General features: G+C 32.1%; 3 protein-coding genes across 4 annotated transcripts in view; 1 reads left to right on the top strand and 2 right to left on the bottom strand.

Moving 5' to 3' along the window:
- Nucleotides 1–27852, bottom strand: part of LOC121113523 (uncharacterized) — an 85556-nt gene that overhangs the window by 25175 nt on the left and 32529 nt on the right. The window contains exon 2 of one of the 2 annotated variants that reach the window (XM_040707318.2): nucleotides 17650–17704. In XM_040707318.2, the coding sequence (XP_040563252.1) occupies nucleotides 17650–17701 (52 nt within the window). In that variant the 5' untranslated portion in view covers nucleotides 17702–17704. Of the gene's footprint in view, nucleotides 1–17649; nucleotides 17862–27852 lie in introns of those variants that run through there. The other variant, XM_071886725.1, reaches the window with a different exon arrangement.
- On the bottom strand, nucleotides 13340–13717 carry LOC121113527 (UPF0538 protein C2orf76 homolog). Its single transcript, XM_040707322.2, has one exon. The coding sequence runs from the start codon at nucleotides 13715–13717 to the stop codon at nucleotides 13340–13342; it is 378 nt and encodes a 125-aa protein (XP_040563256.1).
- LOC121113521 (alcohol dehydrogenase class-3) lies at nucleotides 13856–17631 on the top strand. Its single transcript, XM_040707316.2, has 2 exons — nucleotides 13856–15852; nucleotides 15913–17631. The coding sequence occupies exons 1-2, from the start codon at nucleotides 15417–15419 to the stop codon at nucleotides 17523–17525; spliced, it is 2049 nt and encodes a 682-aa protein (XP_040563250.1). The 5' UTR covers nucleotides 13856–15416; the 3' UTR covers nucleotides 17526–17631.

Here is a 27852-nt window from a genome sequence, read left to right as displayed (position 1 = left end):
GCCTATTCAGTTTTCACTGTAATTCAAAAAAGCCTATCAACATCTAGATGCAAATTACATGTTCCAATATTTTAATTACTAATGCAATTTTTCTAAGCATTAAAAAATTATTTTATTCGCCTAATTCAGACCTGATCGCAGTTAAAATGAATCACAACATCATTGATAAATGGAACTCTGGAATAAAGAAAGCCTTTTCTTTTTCCTATACCAGTCAATTTTTCTTATATGTGCTCAATGATAAATAAGATTAAATAAGAGATTAAGAAATTGTATTTTGCATTTATAAAAATGTCAAACAACAAATTTCAGAAAAATGGTCTTCCTTGCATTTTTTGTATTACAAATTTTAATTTTAACAATTTAAAAAAAAATAACCTTAAAAAGTTTGAAGAAAAAACTAATAATTACTTACCACGGATATGGTTAAATGCGTTTATTTCCTAAGAGTGCCTCCGAAAAATGTATAAATGTAAATGCAAATTATGCAGTAAGGATTATATTTGTATAAAGCTTATAAAAGATGAAGGATCTAGGACTCAATTGTGGAAAAAATGATGGTGATAGACTTCCACGTATTTAAAACTACATGAATGATTTTGGTATCAAGTATATGATGCATTTCTTTACTTCTTCATTTAGGGAAAACTTTCAATTCATATTGTAATTTCTATTTGTCAAAAATTGGCCATTAAAATATTTAAATAATAATATTTTTTATCATTCAAACGAAACGAAATGAAATGAGCTCATAAATATGAATGTACGTAGCAACAAACTTCAAGAAGCAAAATACCAGTCTTGAGACTCAGCTGATGACCGAATTTCTCCTTGTATTCAGTCTTATGTGACTCATTCTATAATAATTTGGATGGATATTTCCGTTCAGACTGCTATCTCATTTAAAGTCGGAAAAAATGACATCATGTCAACTGGATATTTTGAAGAAACAAAATCTTAGGACCGGACCATTACATAGGGATGCGACTTTCATTGAAAGTGCGAAAATATATCATGGAAGAGACCGGAGACTGTTGCAGCACTTTCTGGACAAATAGTCCATGTTTTTAGTCTAAATATAAAATTGTAATGTTGATTATCTTCCCATATCTCTCGACATCAACTGCCCAATTTCAATGCTACTCATAAGGGACTATAACTCACCACTAACCCATGATACAAAAGCTTATAACACATCCCTTAATGGGTACCCACTCTGACACATATACGGAAAGATTGTTAATAGACCCACGTAATTTCTGGTAAGTACTATTTTCACCGGCTCCCGTCAACTCAACTGACGATCTTCTTGATTCAAGCGCGTTGAGGTGGATTCATGTTGTTTCAGCCATTGTCACATCAATACGTAATAAATCATTTTTATTTCACTTGAATAGCTCCAAATAAGGCTCAAAATCGTCAATGCGTTGTTGTTTCTGGTCCGGTCTGAGCCAACGTGACACCTACTTCAATACTAACTTCTGCCTGCAAAAACTTTCATAAAAAATTGTAAAAACACTACCTTCGGATATCTTCAAAACAATTATGTGGACATTTCTTATGTTTTCCGAAATTGGACCATCAGAGCATTGAGCATCATCAGTGCTTATTCAACCACGTTAAAATGTATCATGTAGAAGTGAATTATATTTGATTTCGGTGGTGCAGAGTCCCCATAGTGCTAATCAAAATGCTGTTGATTTAAAGGGTATTTTCCTTATCAAAAAACACTGTATAATCAAGACAAAAAATGTCTTTATTTTGATTGTCTTAAAAATTACAAAACTGAGGTCACGACTATAACCTCTAAACTAATAGATTGTTATACAGTCTCATTCTTCTGAGGAGTAAGTTACATAAAATGACGTGGACAAACTCCTGAAATATATTCCTTTACATTCACAAATCACATTAGCTATTAATGGTATTTTCCAAAGGTGTTTTTTTTTTTTTGATATTTACCTATATTATGAATTGTATTATTAATTTGAGTCCTACTTTTATCAATAAATAAAAAAAGAGGTATGGATGTTATATACTTCTCTACTACCAACTACACTTGTTTACAGAATTGACCCATTTTACCATCTGTAAGCTTATGCTATGAGATCAAATGAAAAAACATCTTTGAATCTTAGATGATGCGATTTTTGCAAATATAAATAAAGGGAGTAAATCCATGAAAAAATATCAGTTCCCTCTCAACTGTATCATTTGATATAACTGGAAACATGAAATATCTACTACTGCTGATAGGAGTATTTGCCTTCCTTATAGACTCAGGCTGCGGAAAGACAGGAGGTAATGCATTCTTGTACTTTTTATTACTAATTTGTCGTTTTTAATCAATCACACGAGAAACATCCTTATAATCCCAAGTACATATTAATTACCATTACATGTATAACCATGTATCCACATGTAAAAGTTATTATACAGTGTGTAAATCCTTCGGGTAAGTGATATTCCCATTAGGTTGATCATCCTTCTTCCAAGGCGGCCTTCAACATGGATCATGGAAGCGTTAAATTTTTGTACCTCGATAATAATGGGACCTTTATTGTATCTATTAACAATCAAAGACTCGAGACTTGACATGGAATGAATAACTTGGGAAAATCCTTAACGCTGTGGACCTATTAAATAATTGTTGACTTGAAATTATATCCAAGAAAGTCTAAGGACTCGAACTGGACTCCGTGAAAATATTCAAGGATTTGAACTTGTGAGCATAGACTCGTCATGGACTTGCAGTACAAGGATTTTTTTTCTTATCACTGCTTCCCTGAAGATTCATATGGAAAGAGCTATTCAAAGATCGATTTTTTTTTACATAAGAAGTATATATAATTGTTACAAACGCTGTAAATTATTTTTTTTATGAAAGTGAATATGAATTTAAAGAAAATGATTATGAGTAATGACAAATAATAAAAATACTTTTATAAATTTAATTTATGACTTTTGAAATTTATTGTGTCTGCCTCGAAAGATTGGAACCTATAGAAGTTCTGGAAGAATGAGAGTGAAGTACATAAATGGTTTGCAATTTCTTCGATATAGTCGAAATATACTGTTAATTAAATGGAACAATTATTTTGTTTTGAAACCCTTTGGCAGAAGACGTAAAGATGAGCAGTTTTTTCCCCACAAACTGTCATAGAAAATCTCTTTTTAATAAGATTTTCTATGTAAAACAAATAAATCTCAAAGAAAATTTCTTAAACATTGAAAAGATGCTTTGTTAAAGATCTCAGTTCATCCCCTTTTCAATTAATGGCAGAGATTCCACTTCAAACCCCTAACATTTGAATATATTTTGAGGACTTTTTTTTAGGCTTTTTATTATTTTTAACGTAGCTTTTTTTTTTTTTTTTCAGCAACCCCAATATTTTCGATTAATAATTTTTATTTTATTCTAAAGTGATTAATTTATAACCGCCAATAATATTTTTTTGTAAAAAACAATTGTTGATTTCTTTTTGAAGTGAAATCTAAGAAGATAAGAATATTTTATCTGATTTTTATCTTAAATCAGTTCAACGATTTTTACTTTATAAGTTATTTTGAATAAGAAAATCGAAATAGAACAAAGTTGCTAATTTTAAAATAAGCAAGTTTAATATTATACCTGTAGCTAATAATTAAAATTAATTGGAAATTTCTCCCCTTATGATTTTTTTTCGGATCCGAGAAGAATCGGGACTTACTCTTTTGAAGAAGTTTGGAAAAATGAACCTTTTTTTTTTGTCTACGAATTCACTCAATTATCAATCTGCTCCATAGCACTCCCTCAAACTTAGTGTCGGATGTTTTAGCTAGTTTTATTTTAAACTTATCTATGTAATGTGCTAAAATTTGTAACTTTTCGTCATCATGTATACTATTGTATTTAACTATAAATAAATTGAAATTTAAAAAATCCGAACTTTGAAATTCATGCGGCTCCTTTTATTTTCATTTTGTTATAGAAGAAGTCAATACCAATGTTATTTATTTAATAAAAGTCATTACCATATCTTTGAAATCTGTTGGAAAGAGGCTGAATTCTTGTTTTTTACATAATTATGCATTTGGGCAAAGAAATTTGGAAAGATTGTTTTTACGAAGGAAATAAAAGAGTTCTAACAAATTCATTGAAGAATGAACAGTCCACTAATCTTCCACTAACGAGCTTATTCCTGTTTTCAGAAGCTAATAAACGTTTGTCAAGAAATACTTTTGGGTTCATAGTATTGGTAAAAGCAGTGTGTGAGGGAATCATGAGTATAGAATAAATTTTGTTGATTCAAATATCATTCAATGTTAATTTAAAAATCCATTAAAACTCCATAGTCTACCTATTTTTATATTTTGTATTTATTGTTTACTTTTTTGTACAATATAATCTGTTATCAAAAGATTCTAAAAATATTAAAATCAAATCATATAGCTGCTAAACTATACATATTAGAAACAAATCCTCTTTTTTAAATAAAACATCACTTACTCACCTTTCAAATAAACTCTTTCAATTTAAAAACAAACTAAAATTAACTTTTGTTTTCTGAGGATTGTAAAGTCATACATGAAATAAAGTTCCGTATAAAAAATTGGTAAAAAATTATTCAAATAGTATACCCATTTTATTCTACATTACTGATTTTTGTCTTATGAAAAAAGTTTACTCAAACCTATAAAAAGACTCAAAATTAAAATCGAAAATTACCAAAAACCCGTTTTGTTTTGGAAAAAATCATTACAGATTCGTAATCAGTGTGTCAAGTATGTACTACTATAGAACTTCAAAGATATTTGAAAAATTAAAATTTTATTGGCTTGTACTATATTTGATGATCTTCAAAAAAAAAAAAAAGAATTTTTTAACGGAAAAAATTTCTGCGATAATCTGTATAAAGTTCAAATCGTGAACCTAAATTTACACAAGAGAAAATTTATAGAGAACTAAAAGAAGTTACTAATCGTCAAATGATTATTTTGGTCACAAAAAAAAAAGGAAAATATATTTTTAGATACGTGCTAAATTGTATAAGTTAAATAATGTGACGTATTACATTTATCATAAGTTCATAGAACTTAAACTTAAAATAAAAAATACTCAATATCGGAATAAGGAATTATAATCCCGGAAATACAAACTTTAAAGTGATATCAGCGTCATCATAAAGTATCGGAAATGTCTCACCCCTCCCCGCCCCCACCTGAAACCCGCCCCAATGGTCACTTTTCCTTACTGGACCTTTTCATTTCATTTCGAATCTGTAGTTGGAGCTTAAGTACAAATCAAGTTCAAGTCTTGGTTTAAACTTTGCATTTTAAAGAGTTTTTTTTTTTTTCGAGTTCGCTTCAAGCCTCGAGTCTGAAGTCCCAATTTAATGAGACTATATTAAACAGAGTTACTTTTTACACAGAATTAATGATAAAATTTCCATAGGAGACATCATATTTCTTATCCGGGTCGGAATAAGTAGATTTATTCCTCGTTTGGTCACAATTTTTGTTTAAATCCGAATAGGACTAAAAGTAATACATAATTGTTCCGAAAGTGTTGCCGTCTGTACAGTGCCTGAAGCACGATTCAATTTTTTATAGTAATTTCGTACTAATTTGAGTTAAATCTTTAAGTCCAAGTCAATTGTGTAGTTTTTAACGTCAAGTTTGAGTCGAATCGGGAGTTGTAGTTTATTGAGACTTAAGTAAGATTTGAGTTTTGAGTAGCCCTTTATTGTTTTTGAGTCATTTTTTACAAGTTTGATTCAAGTTCTGAGTCTTTTAACTGGAGTTCAAGTCCTCGTATAAAAGGAAGGGAATATATATGCCTAATATATGCATAGTTTATACATAATAATATACAAAGAAATGGAGTGGAAAGAAACACAGATAAATGCAATTTCTCATGTATGTAGATATAGCCTCTAGCTAAACTATATGTACAATATACATATGCATTGTATGGAAACAAAGTTTATTACATATGCACAGTTAATAAATAATTAATTCAAAGACCTCTTTTGACAGTTATACTAAGGATATGATCCACAATTATTCTTCGTAATTCTTTTAGTAATGATATACTCTAGTTGCTTATCACGGCGTTACCTCGCAAAGATAAAAATACCTGATGTAATTTCATTTGATACGTCATGGCTATTTCATGATTGATCCCTTTTGATAAATACCAAGGACTAAATACTTATGTTCCTGTCCAAAATGACAGGAATACAATTTCTTGTTCGGAAGCAAAACGTGGACTGTTAATAAATGCTAATTATGTAACTAAAATAGAGAGGTTTTGTGATTGGTTCCTGCATATTCCAAATCTCCTGTCCTTTCTGCATAAGTAAGCAAAAATAAACATTTCTCAAATCTTTTATCATGAGTGTGCAAGAAGCAAAAACGCAAAGGAGATCAGACATTCTGGATACCAAAATTGAAGTGGCAGAGATTATGGACATAGTGAAGTGCTCCAGGAGCCTCATTTTCAAGGTGGCCAATATGAAAAAGGATGTAAAAGACCTCTCAAGGAAAGAAGGAAGTGGGGACACAACTTGAAAAGGGATTCTGAGTTTCTGGGGACCTGAAGAAGAAGATCAAGGGGGACCCCACAAAATCCATGAATCGCCTCTCTAACAAGTTGTGCTGAGGTTCACCATACCACGATGGCTCAAGGCCACCTACCCAAAGGAACACTACGTGTGGACTCAAGATGGTGCACCTTCACACACATCAGCCAAATGCCAGAGGTTCTGCGCCAACAACATGGCTGATTTTTGGCCCAAGGACATGTGGTCATCATTTTTGCCGGATATGAACACGTTGGACTTTTCTGTGTGGGCACTAAGAGAAGAGGGAGACTCACCGGACATCTCACTTTCTGAAGGCCACCATTGTGAAGGTATGGAACAACTGGTCCGAGAAGTTCATCATCCACTCGTTCAAGGCTTTTCGCCGCCGTGTGGAGGATGTAATTCCTGCTGAGGGTGGCCATATTGAATGAACATGCTCACAAAGGTTGTGTCGCAAAGTTTTGTTTAAAAAAATTTCAAATTATTTCTAAAATTAGTCATTCAGTCCACATTTTGCTTCGGAACCCTGTATATATATCGATCATGGAATATAATGTATACTTGTATTATGTAGTTCATTTATAAATTGTGGAGTAATACTATGATAATCAAACTTTGGGGGTACTAATGAGATAAATAGCAGTTGGTATAATTGACTAATTTGACTAACAACCATATGATTTCGCGCATTTTTCTGTTTCTTTTTGGAGGAAAGATTGTCTGACAGAATAAAGGTAACGACGTGTTATAGAGTGTTTTTATATGACGTGAGCCTGGTTGATATATATGCCATTCTGCGTTTTAGAGTGAGGGGGCCTGGAGCAAAGATAAAAATGGGGGTCATTTTGTATGATTTTTCCAAAAACAAAAATAAAAACAATCCCTTCTCCCCCCCACACACACACAAAAAAAAATCATCGATTATCGTGAAAATAGTTCCCAATTCAGCTTATTATGTTTTATAATTTTTTAAAGATGACGTAAAATTACTCCACATAAATTAATGTTAGTCTGAGAAAAAAATATTCATATTATTAATTACAATGCAAAATAGTTGAAAATATAACTAATACATATATAACTTGTTGCAAGCAATGTTTTTACATTTTATACTATTTTCCTTCTGCAAAACATGATTCTTTATTTTAATTGTATTTGTCCTTAATTTGGAATGTTACAAATTAGAAAAAAAAATCTTATTTTTAGTCGTAGTAGTGTTAACTTTTCTCCCTAAAGAAAGCATTCTGACCTATCTTTGGTGTAAATTCTTTTAAAAATGCTTAATAAAATTAATATATATGAATTTAAGTATAATTAGGATATTTTCCCTACACTAATGCTATTTTAAATGTACAAGGTACTCATAGTGGTAATTCATTTTCTCGTTCAAAAATTATATAACAGGTAGCCAGGCTTGGACATTGAACGAAAAATCGAACGGCCTTCACTCTTTCCGTTTATTTTTTAAATAAATAAACGACGAACGGAAAAAATGAACAATGAACAGGGAAAAAATATGAACGGCGTTCATTTTCCAATTGTCCATAAGATATAGCTTTTTCAATATTTTTTCCAAGATTATTACATCTTTGTTTCTTGATTATGGGTTTAATTATAGTTATTATCTTTGATGGCGGCTAAAATATAGGTTATTTAGTTTATTTTTTAATGCATTGCAGCGTTTAATTACACAATTCACTGGAAAGTAAGTCACTTCAAGATAGCCTTCAAAATCACATATGTGTTGTAATGGATCAAATAACAGGTATACTGGACGGTAATGCATTTATTCATATAGTATTCAGTAAAGTTTTTATTTAATTTGTTTGTCAAAAGTACATAAATTTTGACCCGACATTAGCACCTTTAATTTTTATCACTGCACAATATGAAAGTACTTTGTCTTAATTTTGAACATTTTTTTTTCCAATATCTATCATTACTTGTCTGGAGAGCGGTGGAAAATATTCATACACTCGAATTTCATATTATACAATTCAATTGCAGGTATTTAAAAATATTAACTTTTACACAATACTGTATTCTGTAATTCCTGAAAATTTAATTCAATTCTCTTGATGTTTAAGAAAGTTGTGTTTTTTATTGAAATATCATATTTTATTAGATCACAGATTTTGGTGTAGGAAATTCGAGAATACGAATATCTTCCTACGCTCTCCAGAAAATAAATGAAAATTAATGGAAAAAAAAGAAGAGTTTAAAAATTAAGACTAACTACTTTCATATTGTGCAGTAACAAATATTAAAGGTTGAAATAAGGATCAAATTAAATGGAAACTTTACAAGATAATATATAAATAAATCTTTTTATGTCCAATATAACTTATTTTCGATCCATTATACTCAATTTGTAATTTTGAAGGCTATCTTGAGATGCCTTATTTTCCAGCAAATGGTGCAATTAAACGAAGCAATGGATTGAAAAAAAATTAAACTGGAGGAAATATTAAAAATTTATCTACATTAAATATAAAACCACATGAATTTGATTTATCCCATTTAAGTAATGAAATAATCCCAAAAACACTTCTATACTACCGTGTACACCTCCTGCAAGTTTTTTTCTCTCCATTATCGGCATTCTGTAATATACCTACTTTATTTGCTCTATTTTGGGGAAGGTATTATATGTAATTGACACTTACATTTAGATTTTCATCTTGAACTCCAATTCAAGGTAATTAATTTACTGAAGCTCCAAAACACTATGAAATTAAACAGTCATATATTTGGGGAGCTTCACAACAATAATTGTGTAATAAACCTAGAGAGACATATGTTTTTAAGGCCCGGTAGCATACACAGCTTGATGAATGGGCAGAGTAAGCCGTGGAGGATTTATTATTGCAATATCATTTGTGTTAAACTATAATTAGCAGTTGCAAGTCTTTGGGTACCTACATAATTCTAGTCGATTTTATAGCTTCATCTTCGAGTTAGTTAGATTTAATTACTCAATTATGGACCTCAAGCAAAACCAGTTGAAAAAAAACAAAGCGAATGGAGAACCTTAGACGCTGTCTGGAGATGTTAACACTATAGACAAACTTGGACCACTTTGGGTATATCAGAGATGAACTCGCAAAAGGAATTTTGAAAATTTTGAAAAAATCAGTAAAGCAATTAAAACCAATCAGAGGCTTCTCCAAAAAAATTCAGGCAGAAAATAAAAAAATTAAATCCGACTGGGCCTGACAATTAAAAACTGACCAGACCCTAGTTTTATCGGCGCAACTTGGCCCAACTACATTGTAGGAAAAATTATGCTTGGCCTGAAAGTCGGGTTATGTTCGGGGTCACTTTTTTTTCTTTGCACTCATTATGGCACCCCTGAATGAACAGCACACTTAGCATTTGCCTATATTATCAATGCCACGGGTCAACCTTTCCATTAAATAAGGTAACTCAGTAAAAATATGTCGGTTCAGCTGTTTTTTAAAGGAGGGAGGCTCTTGAAAATAAATCGAAGGTTGCCTTGAATTAAAGTACTGCCCCTACTTTGAGGATATTAAAAAAAAATGAAACAATTTGAAAAAATTGGACACCATTATATAAAAATTGAGAGTATCATTTTAGAAACCCTGGAATCGCCTCTTTTTTTATTGTAAGCTACGCCCTTGAGGCTCATTTTATGTATTACGAAACAAAAAGGCCTTAATATATTAATGAGTATTTTTTTAGGTTGTACTTTTTATCCTAAATAAATATCAAATGAATAAATAAAAATTCAAACATGAACGAATGAACAAAAAAAAATATGAACGGCAAGTTTTTACAAAATTAACGATTGAACAGAAAAAAAGAGTGAACGGGTGCAAACCTGCAGGTAGATGATATCACCAAAGGTCTTAATGCAGGAGTATTATACGTCTCGCTCCCACCTTCCTCTCGAGATGTTATGTCAACTCTTATTTTTGGTACCTCTTACTTTTTTTAACTACATAATATTTCGGTGAAAAATAAATCGAATTTAAGTTCTATTTAATTATTTATATACCTAAATATGTACTATGTAGAGAATCATTCTCAGAATATAAAATATTCATGAGAAGAAATTAAAAGGCTAGTACGAAAAAAAAGTATTTTATCCTTATCATTTCCTAATTAATAATAGATCCCTCTAAATGTAATAATACTGATTTAGCTATAAATTGAAATCACATACAATTGCCGTAGTCATTTTGCTAGTTCTTTTCTTCGTATGAAAGAATAATTTATGTCTTGGTCTATTTGAGCTTCTTCCTCCCTAAGAGTGCCATTTGAGCCTACAAAATCATGAGCAATATGGTCATAGGAGAGGGTCTATTGAACATCTGAAATGAGCATTAAGCATAGATTGTGTAAACGTAACACAATATTGAACGGCGTTCTATAGAATGTGCGTGAATGAACGTAACGCTGTTTTAAAGTTGAATGTTAAAAATGAGATTTTAGCGTTCCGTTCCAATAGTACTTACAAAAAATTCAAGAAATCAAGGTTTATATTTTATTTTTTAAATATGATTTAAAGGGCTGATAAAGCAAAGATGAACGCATTGGAGACCTATTTTGTGGCTGTGGCACAGGTGAGGGTATTTAGCTCGTCGACGCTGGGAGGGGGGACGGCACAGGCAAAACTTTCGACATAGCCCCAGATATCATAGTCGAAAGGTTTCATGTCGGGCGAGAAGGAAGGCCACAAATTTGAAAAATTCTCCTTTTACCATTGATGCGTGTTCCAGGCCTTAACCCCGGGCGGAGTCCTGCTGGAACACATTTTAGTTTCCCTGTGGGTAGTTGGACTTCATCGAAGGCAAAACCACCTCCTTGTCGACGGCCTGGTACTTCTTGTCCCCAATTTTCAGTCCTTTCGGGAACCAATACCGGGATATTGGTCTTCCCGTTTGACGCCACGACTCCCATCATCACGTGGAGGCTGAGAACTTCGTCTGGTTGACTGGCTAAACTTCATCGGCCGCGTAGGTGAGATAGCGGTCGTTCTTGGAGTTTGACAAGTCCACAGTCTAGCTTTTCTTTTCTTGTTGATGTGCTGGGCGCAAATCCAATCGGCTATAATTTATGTGAATGAACCAATTTGAGTCAAATGTAGCTCATCTGAACACTAATATCCATCGGATTATTGTTTTAAAAAATCTTAAAACCAAGTTCTCAAATGAGGCCTCTCTCACTATCAATGTGGAACTCGGGATTTGGTGGCGTACATTGTATATAGCTCTACTTTACGATTGGATCGCGGAACGGAAATAGTGGCTGAACGGGAAAAAATGAACAGAACGCCAAAAAAGCGGAACACTCACAACCCTGGGTGAAAGTAACAGTGACTAGTGGGTTGTTATGTCTGGGAATTTTGCGTCTAAGTTCTACTCCAGTTACCATGTCTAATTATTTACAATAATTTAATACCATTATTTTAGGATTAAACTATATTTTTTATTATAAAAGCAATGTGGTACAAATCAAAAATAATACCTATGATTTAATTATTTACATGTAATTTACCTTGATTAAGTATATGAGCAACCAGAAATAAAGGTTCTTAGCATGAAAAGATGACCAAGTACTTGAATGGTACTTGAAATAATTCAAACTTGAAAATTTGTGTACAACTATAGATCCTAAAAACTGAATCGTTGAAATAGAGAAGTCGGAGGGAGCATCTGCCTCTCCCTGATACCTCACGCTCAAAACTTTAATTATTTTGATATATAGAGCTTTTTCACATGACGTCACCATTGTTGATGTCGGCTATTTTGGGGACCTAAGCAACCAAGTTTTACAACAATGTAAACCCTTTTTTCAGTAATATTAAGGAAAGTAGTGAACTACTGGATGTCAAAATGGGACCAACAAATAAAGTGACTTAAACCTTCCTTTCTTTTAAAAATCTATCACTCTAATGCCTTGTATTATTATACATCACTATAAAATGTATTCAAAATATATCAATATACAATCTTATTTTCATATTGTAGATAAAAAATATTATAATGGAAGGAATTATATATTTTTCTCTTATTATCCTACTTTTCTCGTCCCTAATCAATAAAATAAAAAGTACAAATCAATCTATTTTTAGTAATTATTACTTTTGATTTAATTCAAATATCACTGTTTATCATAAAGTAGTCTTCAATGCAGGTTCTTTTAGGTTTTTATTCTTTTTGTACTCGTAATGCTATTAGATGAAGTTTCATTGAGATTTATTGGAAATTTGTCTATTTGATGTGGTAAAAATACCAACTTCGACCCTCCAAAATGGCGTCTCGTTCCATTATGATACAATTTATGACGTCAGTGAAACAGCTCTATATGCCCTTCCTGCTACTTAGTTTGTCCCCCCCCTGACTTTTTGTCCATAATATCCTAGTCTTCTCGACTAATTATATTCGTAATATCTGTATGCACTATGTATAAAAAATTAGCTTACGCTAATAGGCCCCATCAAAGCCATATGACCAAAATTAAATGCAAAATAAAAAAACCAGTAATAAAATTTCTAATTGTTATTCTAAAGAAAAAATAGATGTATATAATAATATAGTCATGAAATACATCAATAGATCTTAGGTAATATTCAGTCATCGTGGTTATTCTTTTTTTTGAGTGCCAATTTAATTAATTCATTCTCCTTCACTTTTGAGAATCGAACTCTTCCTTTCCATTGCTCTACTGTATATTAAAAGACAATCCATTACTTGTGCCCATTAAGAAGACTCCACCACATTAGAATGTCCTAAAGGAATAAACTTCTTTCACCAAGAAAGCGATGGAGATGAAAGATACTCTTTATAATCTGACATTTTAAAGAAGGAAATCTCCGTTTCGTTCAAAATTAAGGGATATTCCTTGAGAGTCAGATCTGGGCGGGACAATAAGAGTTTATCATCGTCCTCTCTGTTGATAACAGGATCATTTGTTTTGGCTCCAAAGGCATTGTGCTCAATTTTGAGTGTATCAAATGAGTATGTTTTGAAGGGTGGAGGAAGTCCGGACTTCTTTATCTCTTCAATAATAAGCTTCATGAGAGAAGAAACAGTTGTGGTTTCAAAAGGAACGTTATGAAGTGTGATATAACGGATATTCCGATGTTGAAAGGAGCGGATGATTCGTATTCTAAGCGTGTGACTCATTTTTGATGATGATTAATTGAGCTGAGGGAATATTGTCACGTCAACGTACTAATGTTTTTGTTTACATGAATCAACAGCTGATCCAGAGGCACTTTCATTATAATAGGATCTGGAAAGCACCAGCTAGAATAACGCAACCTTTTACTTGAAAACATAATTACGTGGAGAAAGAGCCAAATTGTCGTAATTCAACTATTTACTTTACAGAATTTAGCATGGAAACTCAATTCTATCATTACGAATGATGTTTTATTACAAATATTACTACTATTGTCTATATGTGATCATAGAAGTCTAATATTTAATGTTAAAACCTAAAGATAAATATAAATGATTCTCAGTGAAAATTTGAAAACACCATTATCATATTGAAAAAATGGAGTTGCCAAGGTTAATCAAGCAAAATTGATATTTCAATTTCCACAATTTGCCTCTTAGTCCTCGAATTATACAGCTATAATATTTGTACACGATAACATTCAAAGATCAATTGAGAGTAGAATATTTCATAATAATTTATATTTGAATGAAATTTGCAACATAATAATCTTGAAAACGAAATGAACTGGATACTTTATTTTTGAAGGGCAAATTCATCTGATTAAATCATTAATTAAATAATTTTTTGAACAATTACTTTAGAAAACCCTTTGATTTTTGACTTTGATTCTGTCAATTCATAATTTTTTTTTTTACTCAGGATTGGGGATTTCAAATATTACACTAAAATGTAACCATTGATTTTAATATTTGAAAATACAACTACGACTCAATTTTTTTTTACTTAAAAAAACAGAATTTCCCATCATAAATGAAATGTTTCACCACAAAGGTTTTGTGACTGGACTTAGTGATTCTTTAGATAGTATTAAAACTCATTGGCACGCTGTTTTTATTATTAAATTGTACGTCCGGCCGTACATCTACTCATTTTCATGTAAATTGAATGAGTACATTGTCGAAAATTATAAGAAGGTATATAATAGACAGGAATCTTCAAATTAAAAAGCATAATCATATATTAAATTTGTGTTAAATATATTATTATAATCGTTGACAAGATGAATTTTGTTAATTAGCGGAACTATCAAATTGAATTCGACAACTAAACCTCTCACTTTAAATTCTCACATTTTAATTTTTGTAATTTTTATGTATATTGTGTACTATGTCTGGCATATAATACATATATTAAATCTACAGATCTTAAGCGTAGTTTATAAGTAATATAACAATTCAAAAAATTTATAAACCCTGTCAAGTCATGGGACTGTAGTCTATCTCATTGTGGTGTTCAGTAGACAGTATTACATTTATAGGAGTACTATGTATTGAGAAAGTTGTCTATAAAAAGACTTAGAACCTGCTTAAATAATATGTTAATTATAGTGATATGTCATAAATAGGTTCGATATTATATGACTTATTATGTCATAGGCAATGACTTATGATGACAATATATTGTATAGAATAAAAATGAAGCACTTATTTTGACGATAATAATATGATGCAAAATAAAATAAAACTCAATTCCATCTGATGAATACAACACTAATATCCTACTATCTCCGGCTATCTAAGATCAACATAATATTTCCCTTTTGTTGATAATCCTGTTTTTATTCATAGAGCAGTTAGTTACAAGTTTTATTTAAAAATAATTGTTATTGCATTGGTGTTCCCTTTTTGAGCAAAGGAAATGGCATCTTTGATCTCTGAATTCGCAAAGACATCTGGTCAAAAAATCAAATGTGAGGCGGCCGTAGCTTTGAAGGCCAATGAGCCGATGCAAGTAACTCCGATCTACGTGGATCCTCCTAAGGCTGGAGAAGTGCGCATCAAAGTTGTTTCTAATGCCCTTTGCCATACGGACGTGTACACACTCGAAGGACATGATCCTGAGGGGCTCTTCCCTTCCGTTCTGGGACATGAGGCCACAGGGATTGTGGAGTCTTTGGGAAAAGGCGTGACATCCCTTCAAGTGGGAGATGTGGTCATTCCATGCTACACTCCGGAATGTCGATCTTTCGATTGTATCTTTTGTGCATCCCCAAAAACAAACTTATGCCCCAAAATACGAGCCACTCAAGGCAAGGGGCTCATGCCGGACGGAACATCCAGGCTATCTACTCTAGGTTTGTTTGTAGCACTTTATTTTCCCCTCATACCTTTTTATTAATAGTATTATATTTCAGACGGAAAACAAATCTTTCATTTCATGGGATGCTCAACTTTTGCAGAATATGCTGTCATTTCGGAAATTTCTGCGGCCAAAATCCACCCAGGTGCAAATTTAAGAGAGATGTGTCTTCTTGGATGTGGTGTATCCACTGGATGGGGTGCAGTAATTAATGCAATGAAGATGGAACCCTGCAAATCTGTCGCTGTATTTGGTCTTGGTGCTCTGGGTCTAGCCGTTATTCAAGCGTCTAAAGTAGTTGGAGCTTCTGATATAGTTGGTATCGATATTAATGAGAAAAAATTTAATTTGGCTAAAGAAATGGGTGCAACAAGATGTGTTGTATCGGGTGAGGATATCAAGGATCAGCTCCTTACTGCGAAGCACAAATGGGGATATGATTATACTTTTGACTGCACTGGAAATGTGAATGTGATGAGAACGGCTCTAGAAGTGGCTCATCGAGGATGGGGAGAATCTTGTGTAATTGGAGTAGCTGCGGCAGGAAAAGAAATTTCTACTCGTCCCTTTCAACTCATCACTGGACGACAATGGAAAGGATCTGCTTTTGGAGGATGGAAATCACGTTCAGAAGTACCTAAACTTGTTCAATCTGTAATGAGAGGAGAATATCCCTTAAAACCTTACATCACACATACGTTTGATGGTCTTAAAAATGTTAATGGTGCCATTGAAGCACTTCATGGAGGCTCTTGTTTACGAGCAGTTGTAAATATTCATTTAGGTGATCTTCCTACACCAATTCAGTTGCCTACTTTGGAAGGAAATGTCAAATTGGAAGGGGGGACCCTTCAGCAAATCAAGCATTGGAGTTCAACTCTAAACTGTGCAATGAAATTCAGTATCTTTTTACCCAAGCCTGCCATTGATAGGACATCCAAGTCTCTTCCTCCTGTTTTATATTATTTGTCAGGCCTTACCTGCACTGACGAAAACGCTCGAACCAAGGCTTCTTATGCATCAATTGCTGCACAGCACGGCTTGGCTGTTGTTTTCCCAGATACTTCCCCTAGAGGTATCAATATTGAAGGTCAAGACGATTCCTGGGACTTTGGTTCTGGTGCTGGATTTTATTTGAATGCAACGGAGTCTAAGTGGTCTGAACATTATCGAATGTTTGATTATGTTACGAAAGAGCTTCCAGAATATGTTAATGGTCTCTTTCCCGTGGATGGTTCTAGAACAAGTATAACTGGACATTCTATGGGTGGACATGGAGCTCTAATTTGTCACTTTAAGAATCCGGGAAAGTATGTTTCCGTCTCTGCTTTCTCTCCTATCTGTAACCCCACAAAATGCCCTTGGGGAGTAAAAGCCTTTAAGGGATATCTTGGATCTGTTGACAATGGCAAAGTTTATGATGCTACAGAGCTTATCAAAACGTATTCAGGCCCTAAGGCACCTATTCTAATTGATGTAGGAACGAAGGACGGATTTTTGGAGAGTCAACTCATGCCTAAAAATTTGATCAACGCCGCTGGTTCTGTTGGTTATCCTATTCAATTACGTTATCAACCTGGATATGACCACTCTTACTACTTTATTTCATCTTTTATGAAGGATCATGTGGAACATCATGCAAGGGCTCTGAATTCCATCCACGAATAATTATTATGTTTTATAAGTTTAAACAAAATTCATGGAATCAAAAAAGTCTTCTTTTTTTTACATTTTTATTTACGATTTTCAAATAAATGTTTAATTTTTATTAAAATGAAGTTGTTTCACTTACCTTTCTTGGAGGCCAGGAATATCAATAGTAGAACAAACTTGACTTTATCCATAATCTGAAATATCAAATATAAAAACAATCCCATCAACAATTTTAATATTTAATAAAATAAAATATAGCATAAAAATACTATTTTATAGTGTAGATAAAATCGGATTAAACCTTGATTCTGCTACATTTAATTTTTTAAATAATATTGAGAGGGACGTAGCCTAATAAATGGAATAGTTAGATTTTATGGACTAAATACTCTTAAATCATCTTGTTCTATTTTTCGCATATTAATCCTTTAGAATGTATATTAAACAAGGTTGCTTGTACCTAAATATATTGGTGTGGTAGTTATATTGGCTCTGTTTCTTGAACCGCGGCCAACAAACGAACAAGGAAAAAAAAACTTGTTGCCGAATCTAATAGAAACATGAGAATAAAATATAATTATTTCAACACTACTAACGGTCTTTTGACTATTTTACAACTTATTATTACTAACCTTGCAACTTATCATATTTGTACTTACGTAAAACAATCACTGATTAGAGAGTAATAAGTACTTGCCATCACCGATATTACAGCACTACTAGCCTGTCTAAACGGGTAAGGCGGTTCTGTACTATGAACATAATTCGTACACCTTAAGTAACGTTCGGTACGGTCCCAGATATGAGATAATATATATTACATTTACAAAACTTAATACACTAAAATATTTCCCCTTTTTTTCACGACACTTCTAAAAGTAATAAATAATAATACATAAGAATTGGAAATTACACTTTATTTTCCAATTGGTTCCAGAAAAAGCCCCCGATTCCGATTAATCGTCACATCACTTCTATTAATGTATATGAATAAATTATGACTTATATTAGTATAATAGTTTCCAGTTATTTCAATACATGCAGTAAATAGGTATATCTGGATGGATAAAAAGTTTATATAGATAGTTATGTATATAATCAAGTCTAAGTTAAGTTCGACTTGCAGTTTGTCACTTCATAATTCATGTTTACTTGGAAAATGTAGCATATTATATAAAATGAGAATTCGTTTTCTATTAAAAATTATGCTTAAGAGTTGAAATATTGAAAGTAGATAATATTCTATAAATTAGAAGATGTATCCCTAAACAACCCACCCGAATATATGTAAAAATTATCCTATTTATTGACTAATCAGGATAAATGAAAAAGTGTAGGGCAGCAAACCACACCTCTAGTTTGAACCGATACCTAGACCCAGGAAATAAAAGAATCAAGATCGGAACCGTTGAATCTGAAACGGGTACAACCTTGGTATTATATAGTTTTTTAATTAATGCATCCTCAATTTGTCAACTAGATCCGGACTCATATTCTAAACTTGTGTTTCTCTTAGTAGCTTTAATTGATAAATACAATCACTTACACCTGAGCCTTTTAAGGGAGACTAAACTATATTAATTTGTACTTAATAAATTATTTTTTATGTATGAGTGATCATGGTTAATATTTTAGAGTAATATATGAGTTTTCGAGTTCAATGGATTTAATAGGAACCCTCCATAAAAATAAACCAAAACATAGTTCTATAAAGATCATACCTAGTCAATAATGTTCTGACCTTGGATTTATTGTCCTCGATGATTGATTACACTGCACATGTTGATCTCACAAACTATTGGTATATTTCTAAGACAAAAACCTATCATTTATTTAATATATTCCATATCAAACAACAACACCCAGAGTGATCCCTAGGATTTTTCTTTGGGGTTTAAAAAACTTTTCATTTTATTTCTGTCATTGAATATTTTAACTTTTTAAAAACAACACACTAAATATTATAAATTTTCCGACTAACACCCCATTTTTTTTAGTGACATATACATATCCGTCAGAACGGCCCTAAGAACACCAATTACAGAAAAAATATTGTATAATCTAGTCCATGACATATTTTATATTCATCTACGTGAAGAAGTTCAAACCGTTTTAAGTAGACATGAACTTTAAAATTGTACACCATATGGACGTTACTCATTCATGAGAATTAACTCTCGTTTTACCTTTGAGGGCCGTTAAGCAATGAATCATTTTTAATTAGCCATAATTAGTATTTCAAGGAATAAATCAATTCAAGTTGTAGATAGGTTTGATATGACCATACATATTTTGTATCAATTTCTTTCAAATAATTTTTACCACCATCCCCCATGTGGACTTACTGGGTGATTTTCTTTTACCTTCTGTACAGCAAGGTGGTTGTTAGTTTTTTTGTTACACCCCCCCCCTTGCAACAAAATAGTAATTAATTTATATTTTTATATTTAACAAATGATAATCTATTTTTAAACTTAACTTTTTTGAAGCTCTTGTTATGGCCTTTGTAAAATAATTTCATCTTATGTATATTTTTATTATAAAAAAATATTTGCTTATATTTCTTAAAGTACATTGTTTTAAGACTCTCTTTCTATTTTTTCAAAAGAAACAAAAAACAATCCCCTGTTCCCTATGACGTTATTTATGGCATCTTTACATATTATTCATGTCACTATGGTTTTAGGTCTTACCTTTTTCTCATCACTGGACTTTAGGGCAAGGTCTGTGTTTAACCAATATATAATTCATAGAAATATATATAAATATTTTCGTAGAATAGGTAATAGAGATCTAATCAGTTGTAGAACATTATGCTAATTAAGCCATTATTTGTAATTTAAACATTTTTATAAAAGTTTAATATTCATGGTAATAAAAAAAAATAAAAAATATATATGGTACTTAAAAACGTTTCATCCGTATCAAAGATGATCAATCCATGGTGATAGTGTATCCAGTAATAATGACTTTGTATCTGATGTAACGCAGGGGCTAAAAAGTCCCGGGGTTAATAAATAAAAAAAAACGTTTTTATTCGTTCAAAATTGTCTTTATTCATCAAGAGCAACACAATCATTCCAGCGCCGCTCTAACATTTCAATGTCATTTCTATAAAAAGCTTTATTTTTTTCCTAAAAATAGTCCTCAGTTTTCAGCGATAACCTCTTTATGGGAGTGATATTTCTTAGTGGCAAACATTTTTGTATGTCTGCGATCAGCCAATAGTCACTGGGAGGCAAATCAGGAAGTATTTTTTTGTAAAAAAAGCAAAATTTCGTGTTTTTAATTGGAAATTCGTCTTTTGATCATTAAATATAGCACTTTGAGGACGTATAAAGGCGTTTGAGCAAAGAAATAATGCAGAAGCAATCCGAAGTTCAATTCATGCAGTTTTGCCAATGACTTGTTACACGGTATATTATCCTGATTAAAGATTACTTCTTCAAATGAGGCCATCCTTTCGTGATTTCGTCCTTCAAACATTCTAATAACGCTATATAATATTTACAGTTGATGTTATTTATAGTCTATCAATATTATGACACGCACATCCCAAAATACTGGGGCTATAATCCTTCCACTTGGTTGTTGTGCATTCGGGTGATTTGGACGAAGTTCATCAGTAGCTCTCTACTCAGATAATGATCCTTTTGATTATAAAGTGACGTCATTGATCAATGTTTCATACATTGTCGCATACTGACACAAGAATTCCAGTTTGTTACGTTTAAATATGGCCAAATACTGCTCAGAATCTCATCAGCACGTGTGGGTTTTTTTTTTTGCCCAACAGTGAGGAAGTGCACTTTGAACAGAGCATTCTAATGCATAATTACTTATTAAATAACAAGGCAACACGTTCTTTTGATATCTTTACGATGTCAACTAACTCACTCAACCTCCCTTTCCGTTCATTAAAAAACCATTTGATGATTTTTTTAAAATATGTTTTCTGTTGTTACCCCTATATATCAAAATTAAGGGTGTTTAGATCATGTAAAAAGGGAGGCCTTAATGTTGTGTACCAAAATACATTAAAATATTACTTTCCCTTCCTCTGCAGTCTGTTCTGGGTACCTGTCCTTGTATTGTAATATTTCTGAATTGGGAAACGAAATATCTATCTTAATTGCATTAATTTAAAGTTAATGGCACACTAATTATAGACCACCCTATATATTTAATATATGTATGGATGTGTTTTTAAGTACATAACACGGATGATTTATTCCTAACTTTTAATATGTTTATATTTGTAGGAATATTATATTTTCTTTTCAAATGAATATTCCTCAAATGTTTTGATTTATCTCAAAAGTAATTTTCAAGGAAATAAAAAAAAACATTTCTTCAAATTAAATAAAAACAACTTATTTTTCTAGAATTTGAGGACAAAACACGTTAATACAAACACAAGATGCACCATTACCCCTCAATCCAAACCAACAATTATTACCACATTTTAAATAAATGTATTAAAAATAAACTTCCAACTGTCTGAGTAAATGTTCTTGGTAGTGTTGTGTCCAATCCAATCCAATCCAGTTATAGGATTTTTCCTTAAGACTGTCCTTCCTTTGGACTCTTAGTACAAAAACTGATTAAACAAATAAGAAATAAAGCTGAGTGACGTCATGAAGGACAGACTTTATAAGTTTTGAGGACTGATTTGAAGGACTGAACTGGACTGAACTGCAGCCTTTAGTCCTAAATAAGGACTGGCCAAATACTAGTTTGGGGTGTCCGCAGGATTGGAGGTACTTGGTTTTTGGATGCAAAAAATTTAAGATTTGAATTTTTTTCCAAAAAATTTATATTTTAGGGAATAACTATGGATTATTGAATTTTTTCCCTGTAATTTAATATTTGAGATTTAAAAATATATATATATATATATTTTTAATATGGGAATTTTGATATGTTTAAAAAATCAACCCCACCCCAAAAAAATAAATATATATATAATTTTGCTGACGTCCCTGAAATTAAATATATGAATTCTAAATCAATTGTAGTACTAGACCAGAAATTGTCAAACTATAACAGAACAAAGTTTTATTATGAATAACGATGTTAAAGGTCATTTAAAGCATTGTTGCATAGATTAACTTTATTTTACCAAATGTTTCAGGGGGGTAGCACATTTCTTTTTAAAAAAAGAGGAAAAATCAATACCAAATTCATCTTTTATTTAAAAAAATAACAAAAAACAAAAACATTTGAAAAAAGTTAAGAAGCCGCAAATTTTCTGTAGTCTAGGATTGATAATATTAAGAATGGTTCTCTCTGTGAAAGTTGTTCATGGCCACCCCTGCATAAATCCCTTTCCATACAATATCAATTAGTTATAATTAAAGGAACGGCTTATATTTCTAAATAATGCTGTATGTATGTCTCTTTAGCTTGAAGTAAATTAGAGAAATATACACAAACTTTTCAATGATATTTATAAATGTTTTAAAATAGTAATATAATTACAAAAATTAGTGTGGACGTAACATCGTTATCAGGTTAATGACACGAGTTAATAATTATAATTAATATACTACATCTAAATTCTTCCAACTCAAAAAATGTTTCTGATTTGCAAGTCATCACTTCACAAATATTTTCGTTTTGAAAGTGATTGAGTGTTCATATTTCTTAATAGAAGAAGATTTTAAATACATTATTTTTTGTATACAATATGTAAATATATTTACATCACGAACCTAAATCATTACCCAATTTAGCAAATATCTAAGTCTTTATTTATGGAGAAATGTTTGTATGTCTATCGACGCTTCATTTTTGAGTGTTTACTTAATATCCTAGAAATGTATTATTATATTATCCAAGAAATATCCATTCAGCCAAGAGCCTGTCTATCTTAAGCTTAGTGCATCATATTTAAACAAAAACAAAAATTTTGCATGCTAAATAATTGATAGTATTAAGGGTTTATTTATCATAACGCAAGGCGGAATTACTAAAAATATTGTTTAAAAAAGAGTCTTGTTATATTTGTGTTTCTAATTTTTAATAATTTTTTAGATTGATAAATTAAATCTTAAATGAATTTTCTGTAAAAATAATTAAACGTTTTGTATACGTACTTGCTTAAATTTAAACTTAAGCATAATTATTTTCATAGAGATTTAAATAAAGTGAATTAATGTGGGTAAGAAAGGCATTGGAAAACTTTGAATTATATTTTAACAAGTAATTCCAAACAATACCGGCTACTCCATAGTGATAAAATACTTACACAAGTCGGAATGGATCAACCAAGTGACTACATAAAAAGTAATCGAATTCGCATAGATAATAGTCATATTAAGAATCCTGACGTGATCATCTATACGGACGGGTCTAAAGACGAAGACGGAAACACTGGGACTGGATTGGCCATCGCCAGAGGTGATGCATCAATTTGTCATTCAATGGCTTCATTGAATAAAGAGGCTTCTGTGCTTCAAGCAGAAATTTTGCCATAACACAAGGTGTAGAAGCTCTTCTCAAGTACGAAAAAACACTGAAAAATATAATAATCAGATCCGACTCCCAATCAGCAATTAATGTAATCTTCAATCCACTTACTACTTGTTAAGAAGTTTTAAAATGTAAAGAAACCATCATCAAAGGAATGAGTGAGAAAAATATACGTCTAGAATGGTGCAAAGGACATTCTGACATTACAGGAAATGAATTTGCAGACCAACTTGCGAAGAGGGCTACTGAGAGCCAAAACCAGTTTACTATTGGGACGCCTCCAAGCTTCATAAAGAAGGTAATTCATTACTTCTTCTATCAATATTGGTGTGAACCATATAAAAAAGATCAAAGTAGGAAACATAGGCATACTATACTTAATAAGCCGAAGTTGAAGTATATTAAGCTCGGAAGAGAAACATTGAGACTCATTGTACAAGCCTGCACTGGACATGGCCCTTTTCTATTCCACCTAAGCAAGTGGAAAGATATTAGCTCAACGTGCAATGTCTGTATGGAAGAACTGCAAAGTGGAGACCATCTCATCAATAGATGCCCTGCCCTATCTTACAAGAGACATCAAGCAATGAATGAGGAAAACGAAGACTTTCGTTTTTTTAAATTTATGAAATGTAAAAAATTAAAACTATTATTGAACAGAATTTTAATGTAAACTAGGTTTTAAAATCTACTTTAGTAGCACAAATACCCTGTTCTGTAGTTGTGTTCGTTGCCTTATATTTGTACAATAGTATTTTATGTATATATGGTAAGCAGTAATAAATATTTAACTAATTAACTATCTCCCTCTGAGTGTTGTATCAGTCCTTATTTAGGACTGAAGACAACAGTCCGGTCTAGTTCAGTCCTGAATATCATTCCTAAAAACTTATAAGGCTTGGTCTTTGATGAAGTCCCTCAACTTTATATATTCTTTTTTATAATCAGTTCTAGTACTCACACTCCGAAGGACTGCTCCTAAGACTGGACTGGAATGGACCAAACACAAAAATCCTCCACCTCCACTTGTACCAAATATATTTAAAAAATTATCTATATAATTTTCCCTTAGTTTAGTTATATTGAATGACATATAAATTATAGCTATAAAAATCCACAAACTTTTATATTAATATCAGATAATGTGAAGTATGTAGGTTTATTTAGGTATATACAGGCCGTAACTTTAATTGTCTCTTGGTTCTATATTACAACTTTTATAGATAATAAAATTTCAATATTAGACCTTTTTTTTCATTTTTTTTCTCGTTCTTATACTTAAATACAGAAGCAATTACATAAAATATAAACACAAATAAACATTTTAGTTTAAAATTAAAGCTTCGGTGTAAGATTACATCGCAATGTTACTAAAATTTACAAAAAAATACGAACATAAAACAGTTAAAATTAATACTATCGGAGGGTAAAATAATGCAGCAATCACAATAGAACTAAGATAATTTATGAAAATACCAAAACAAGTATCAAATTTAAATTGTACGGATCACCTACCCATCCATCAATGCTGTGAAGGCTGCCGTGCACTTATAGTAGTATACCATGTACAAGGACTGCGTCCAGAGGGTTTGCTCTGGCTACAGATGGAGGTTGGCCATCATTGGACCACACTAACAGCTCCATATAATAAGATAATGAATAGTTTGGCAAAAACTCGATTGTGGGTATTATTTCTTTTTCTTTTAAAAAGAAAAGTTAATATGAAGTGCGTCCGTAGGCACTTCTAAAATAAACCATCAACAATGCTTTGTACTTAGATTCAACTGAAAAAAAGGAAGCTATTTATCTCTACATTACCTAATTATGTAAGTTGTTTCCGGCACAGTAATGATATATGATTACAAAAATATCATACTTTAATTCATTTATTCTAAAATTACAGAGTCGCCGAGTAATTACATCTATGATTAATTTACAAACCCTTTAAACCAACAATCCATAAATAAATTTATCATCTGTCATGACCTAGTTATAAATTTATCTATAGGAATAATATTTATACACATACAATACCACTGCTTTATAGTTTTTGATGATAATTATTGAGTTAAACTTAAACTATGTTGTAAATGAAAATATTAATTGATACAATTAAATCTCAAATGAATCCCTCTTATTCATAATGAATTTGTAATTTACGGTAGTTTTCAAACATAGAGTTAATCATCTCGCAAATTGAACTAATAAAAAAGCAAAATTATGATAATAATTTAACACTCATAATATTGATGTGAGATAAGAGTTTCAATTATGTTTTGATTTGAAAACCCCAAATAATTGCAGTCGTTGTTTGAGCAAAAAATTAATTTATTCTACAATCTTTGTAAAATGGTTTTAGTGAAATATATTAAAATAGAAACAAAAATACACTTATTTGTTCGTAAATAATTTCCCACAAAAAATGGTCCAACTTTTGAGGCTCATTCTGACAGTAAGACAAAAGTAGTTAAGTATTTCTTTGATTTAGTGATACTTTCTATATTTAGACATGCGTCTTACAATATTGTGGATTTGGTTATATTTTTTAAACTCGATTAAAATAAATCATGATAAAGCATATATTACCATATTTTATGGATTTTTCAAATTGTAGATACAAAATTTCAAGGGTCTACCTTCAAGCGTTTTGAAATTATAGAGTCAAAGTCAAACACCACTGTCAGTAAAAGTGCGCTTCGGCTAATATAATTTTGGAACAGAAGAGTAAAATTATAATCACAATATCAGAGTTGAAAGAAAATTAATTCTTCAGATTACCAATTCCCAAAAAAAAAACAGGCAAGATAAAAAATATACATGATTTACATCATTACATACCGGGTGACCGGAAAGTCCTGACTGATTTCTAAATTCCAACTTTATTAAGATCTACAAGGACTAAAAGTAGAGATACAGAGAAATGTTTTTAATAAAAAAATATCGCTTGGTTATAATCTATAATATGTTTTTAACAATTTGGCCTTTAGCTTCCATAACAGCCACAACACGGGGACGGAAGGAGGAGCAGGTGTTCTTGATGTAGGTGGGGTCCATCTTGGTCCAGCCCTTGGTGATACTGGCCTTGAGAGATTTGGTACTGCTGTGGCGTTTTTTGCAAGCCTGCTTCTCAATGTGCGCCCAGATGCTGAAATCCAAGGGGTTCAGGTAGGGGGAGGAGGGGGGCCAGAAGTCCTTAGGCCAGAATTCCACATTCTCTTTCAACCACTTCTGGGTGTTCTTGGCTGTGTGTGCGGGTGCCCCATCCTGCTGGAAACACACCCTCTTGCCAGGATACTCCTTCCTGATCCATGGGACCACCTTGGTCTTGAGCACCTTGATGTAGTCCTCCGAGGTGAGCCTGTAGCCCTCTCGGAAGAAGACTGGAGGCATGGCTTTACCACCTGAGCCAACAACTCCAAGCATCATGATGCTGGCTGGGTGCTTGGTCATGGATTTTGCTGTTGAAGACTGGATCCACTGTAAAAGTTTTCTCATCGGAAAAAATGAGAATTCTGTCCCCATTGCTTTTCATGTTGTTCAAAATCTTCTTGCATCGGATGTATCTGGCCTCCATATTGGCCATGGACAACATGGGACGGGTAGTGCGGACCAAGGACTTGCCCCCAATGTCCTTGACAATGTTGGCAGCAGATGCTCAGAAGAGGGTTTATCTAGATCTGGGTTCTGATCTTCTTCTTAGTGGCCTTGGTGGCCTTTAAGACAGGTCTCCTACTTCGAGGCTTGTCTTCAAGGCCTTCCCTCTTGTCTAACCTCCTCTTGATCCTTCCAATGGTGCTGGCAGACATGCTGATGGCCTCAAAGATCTCCTTGTGGCTGATTCCTGCACGAAGCAGAGCAGCTACTTCAT

This window comes from Lepeophtheirus salmonis, chromosome 2, assembly GCF_016086655.4.
Source record: "Lepeophtheirus salmonis chromosome 2, UVic_Lsal_1.4, whole genome shotgun sequence".
Lineage (NCBI taxonomy): Eukaryota > Metazoa > Arthropoda > Copepoda > Siphonostomatoida > Caligidae > Lepeophtheirus > Lepeophtheirus salmonis.
The sequence above is the reverse complement of the archived record's forward strand: the minus strand, read 5'-3'. Positions and strand labels throughout refer to the sequence as shown.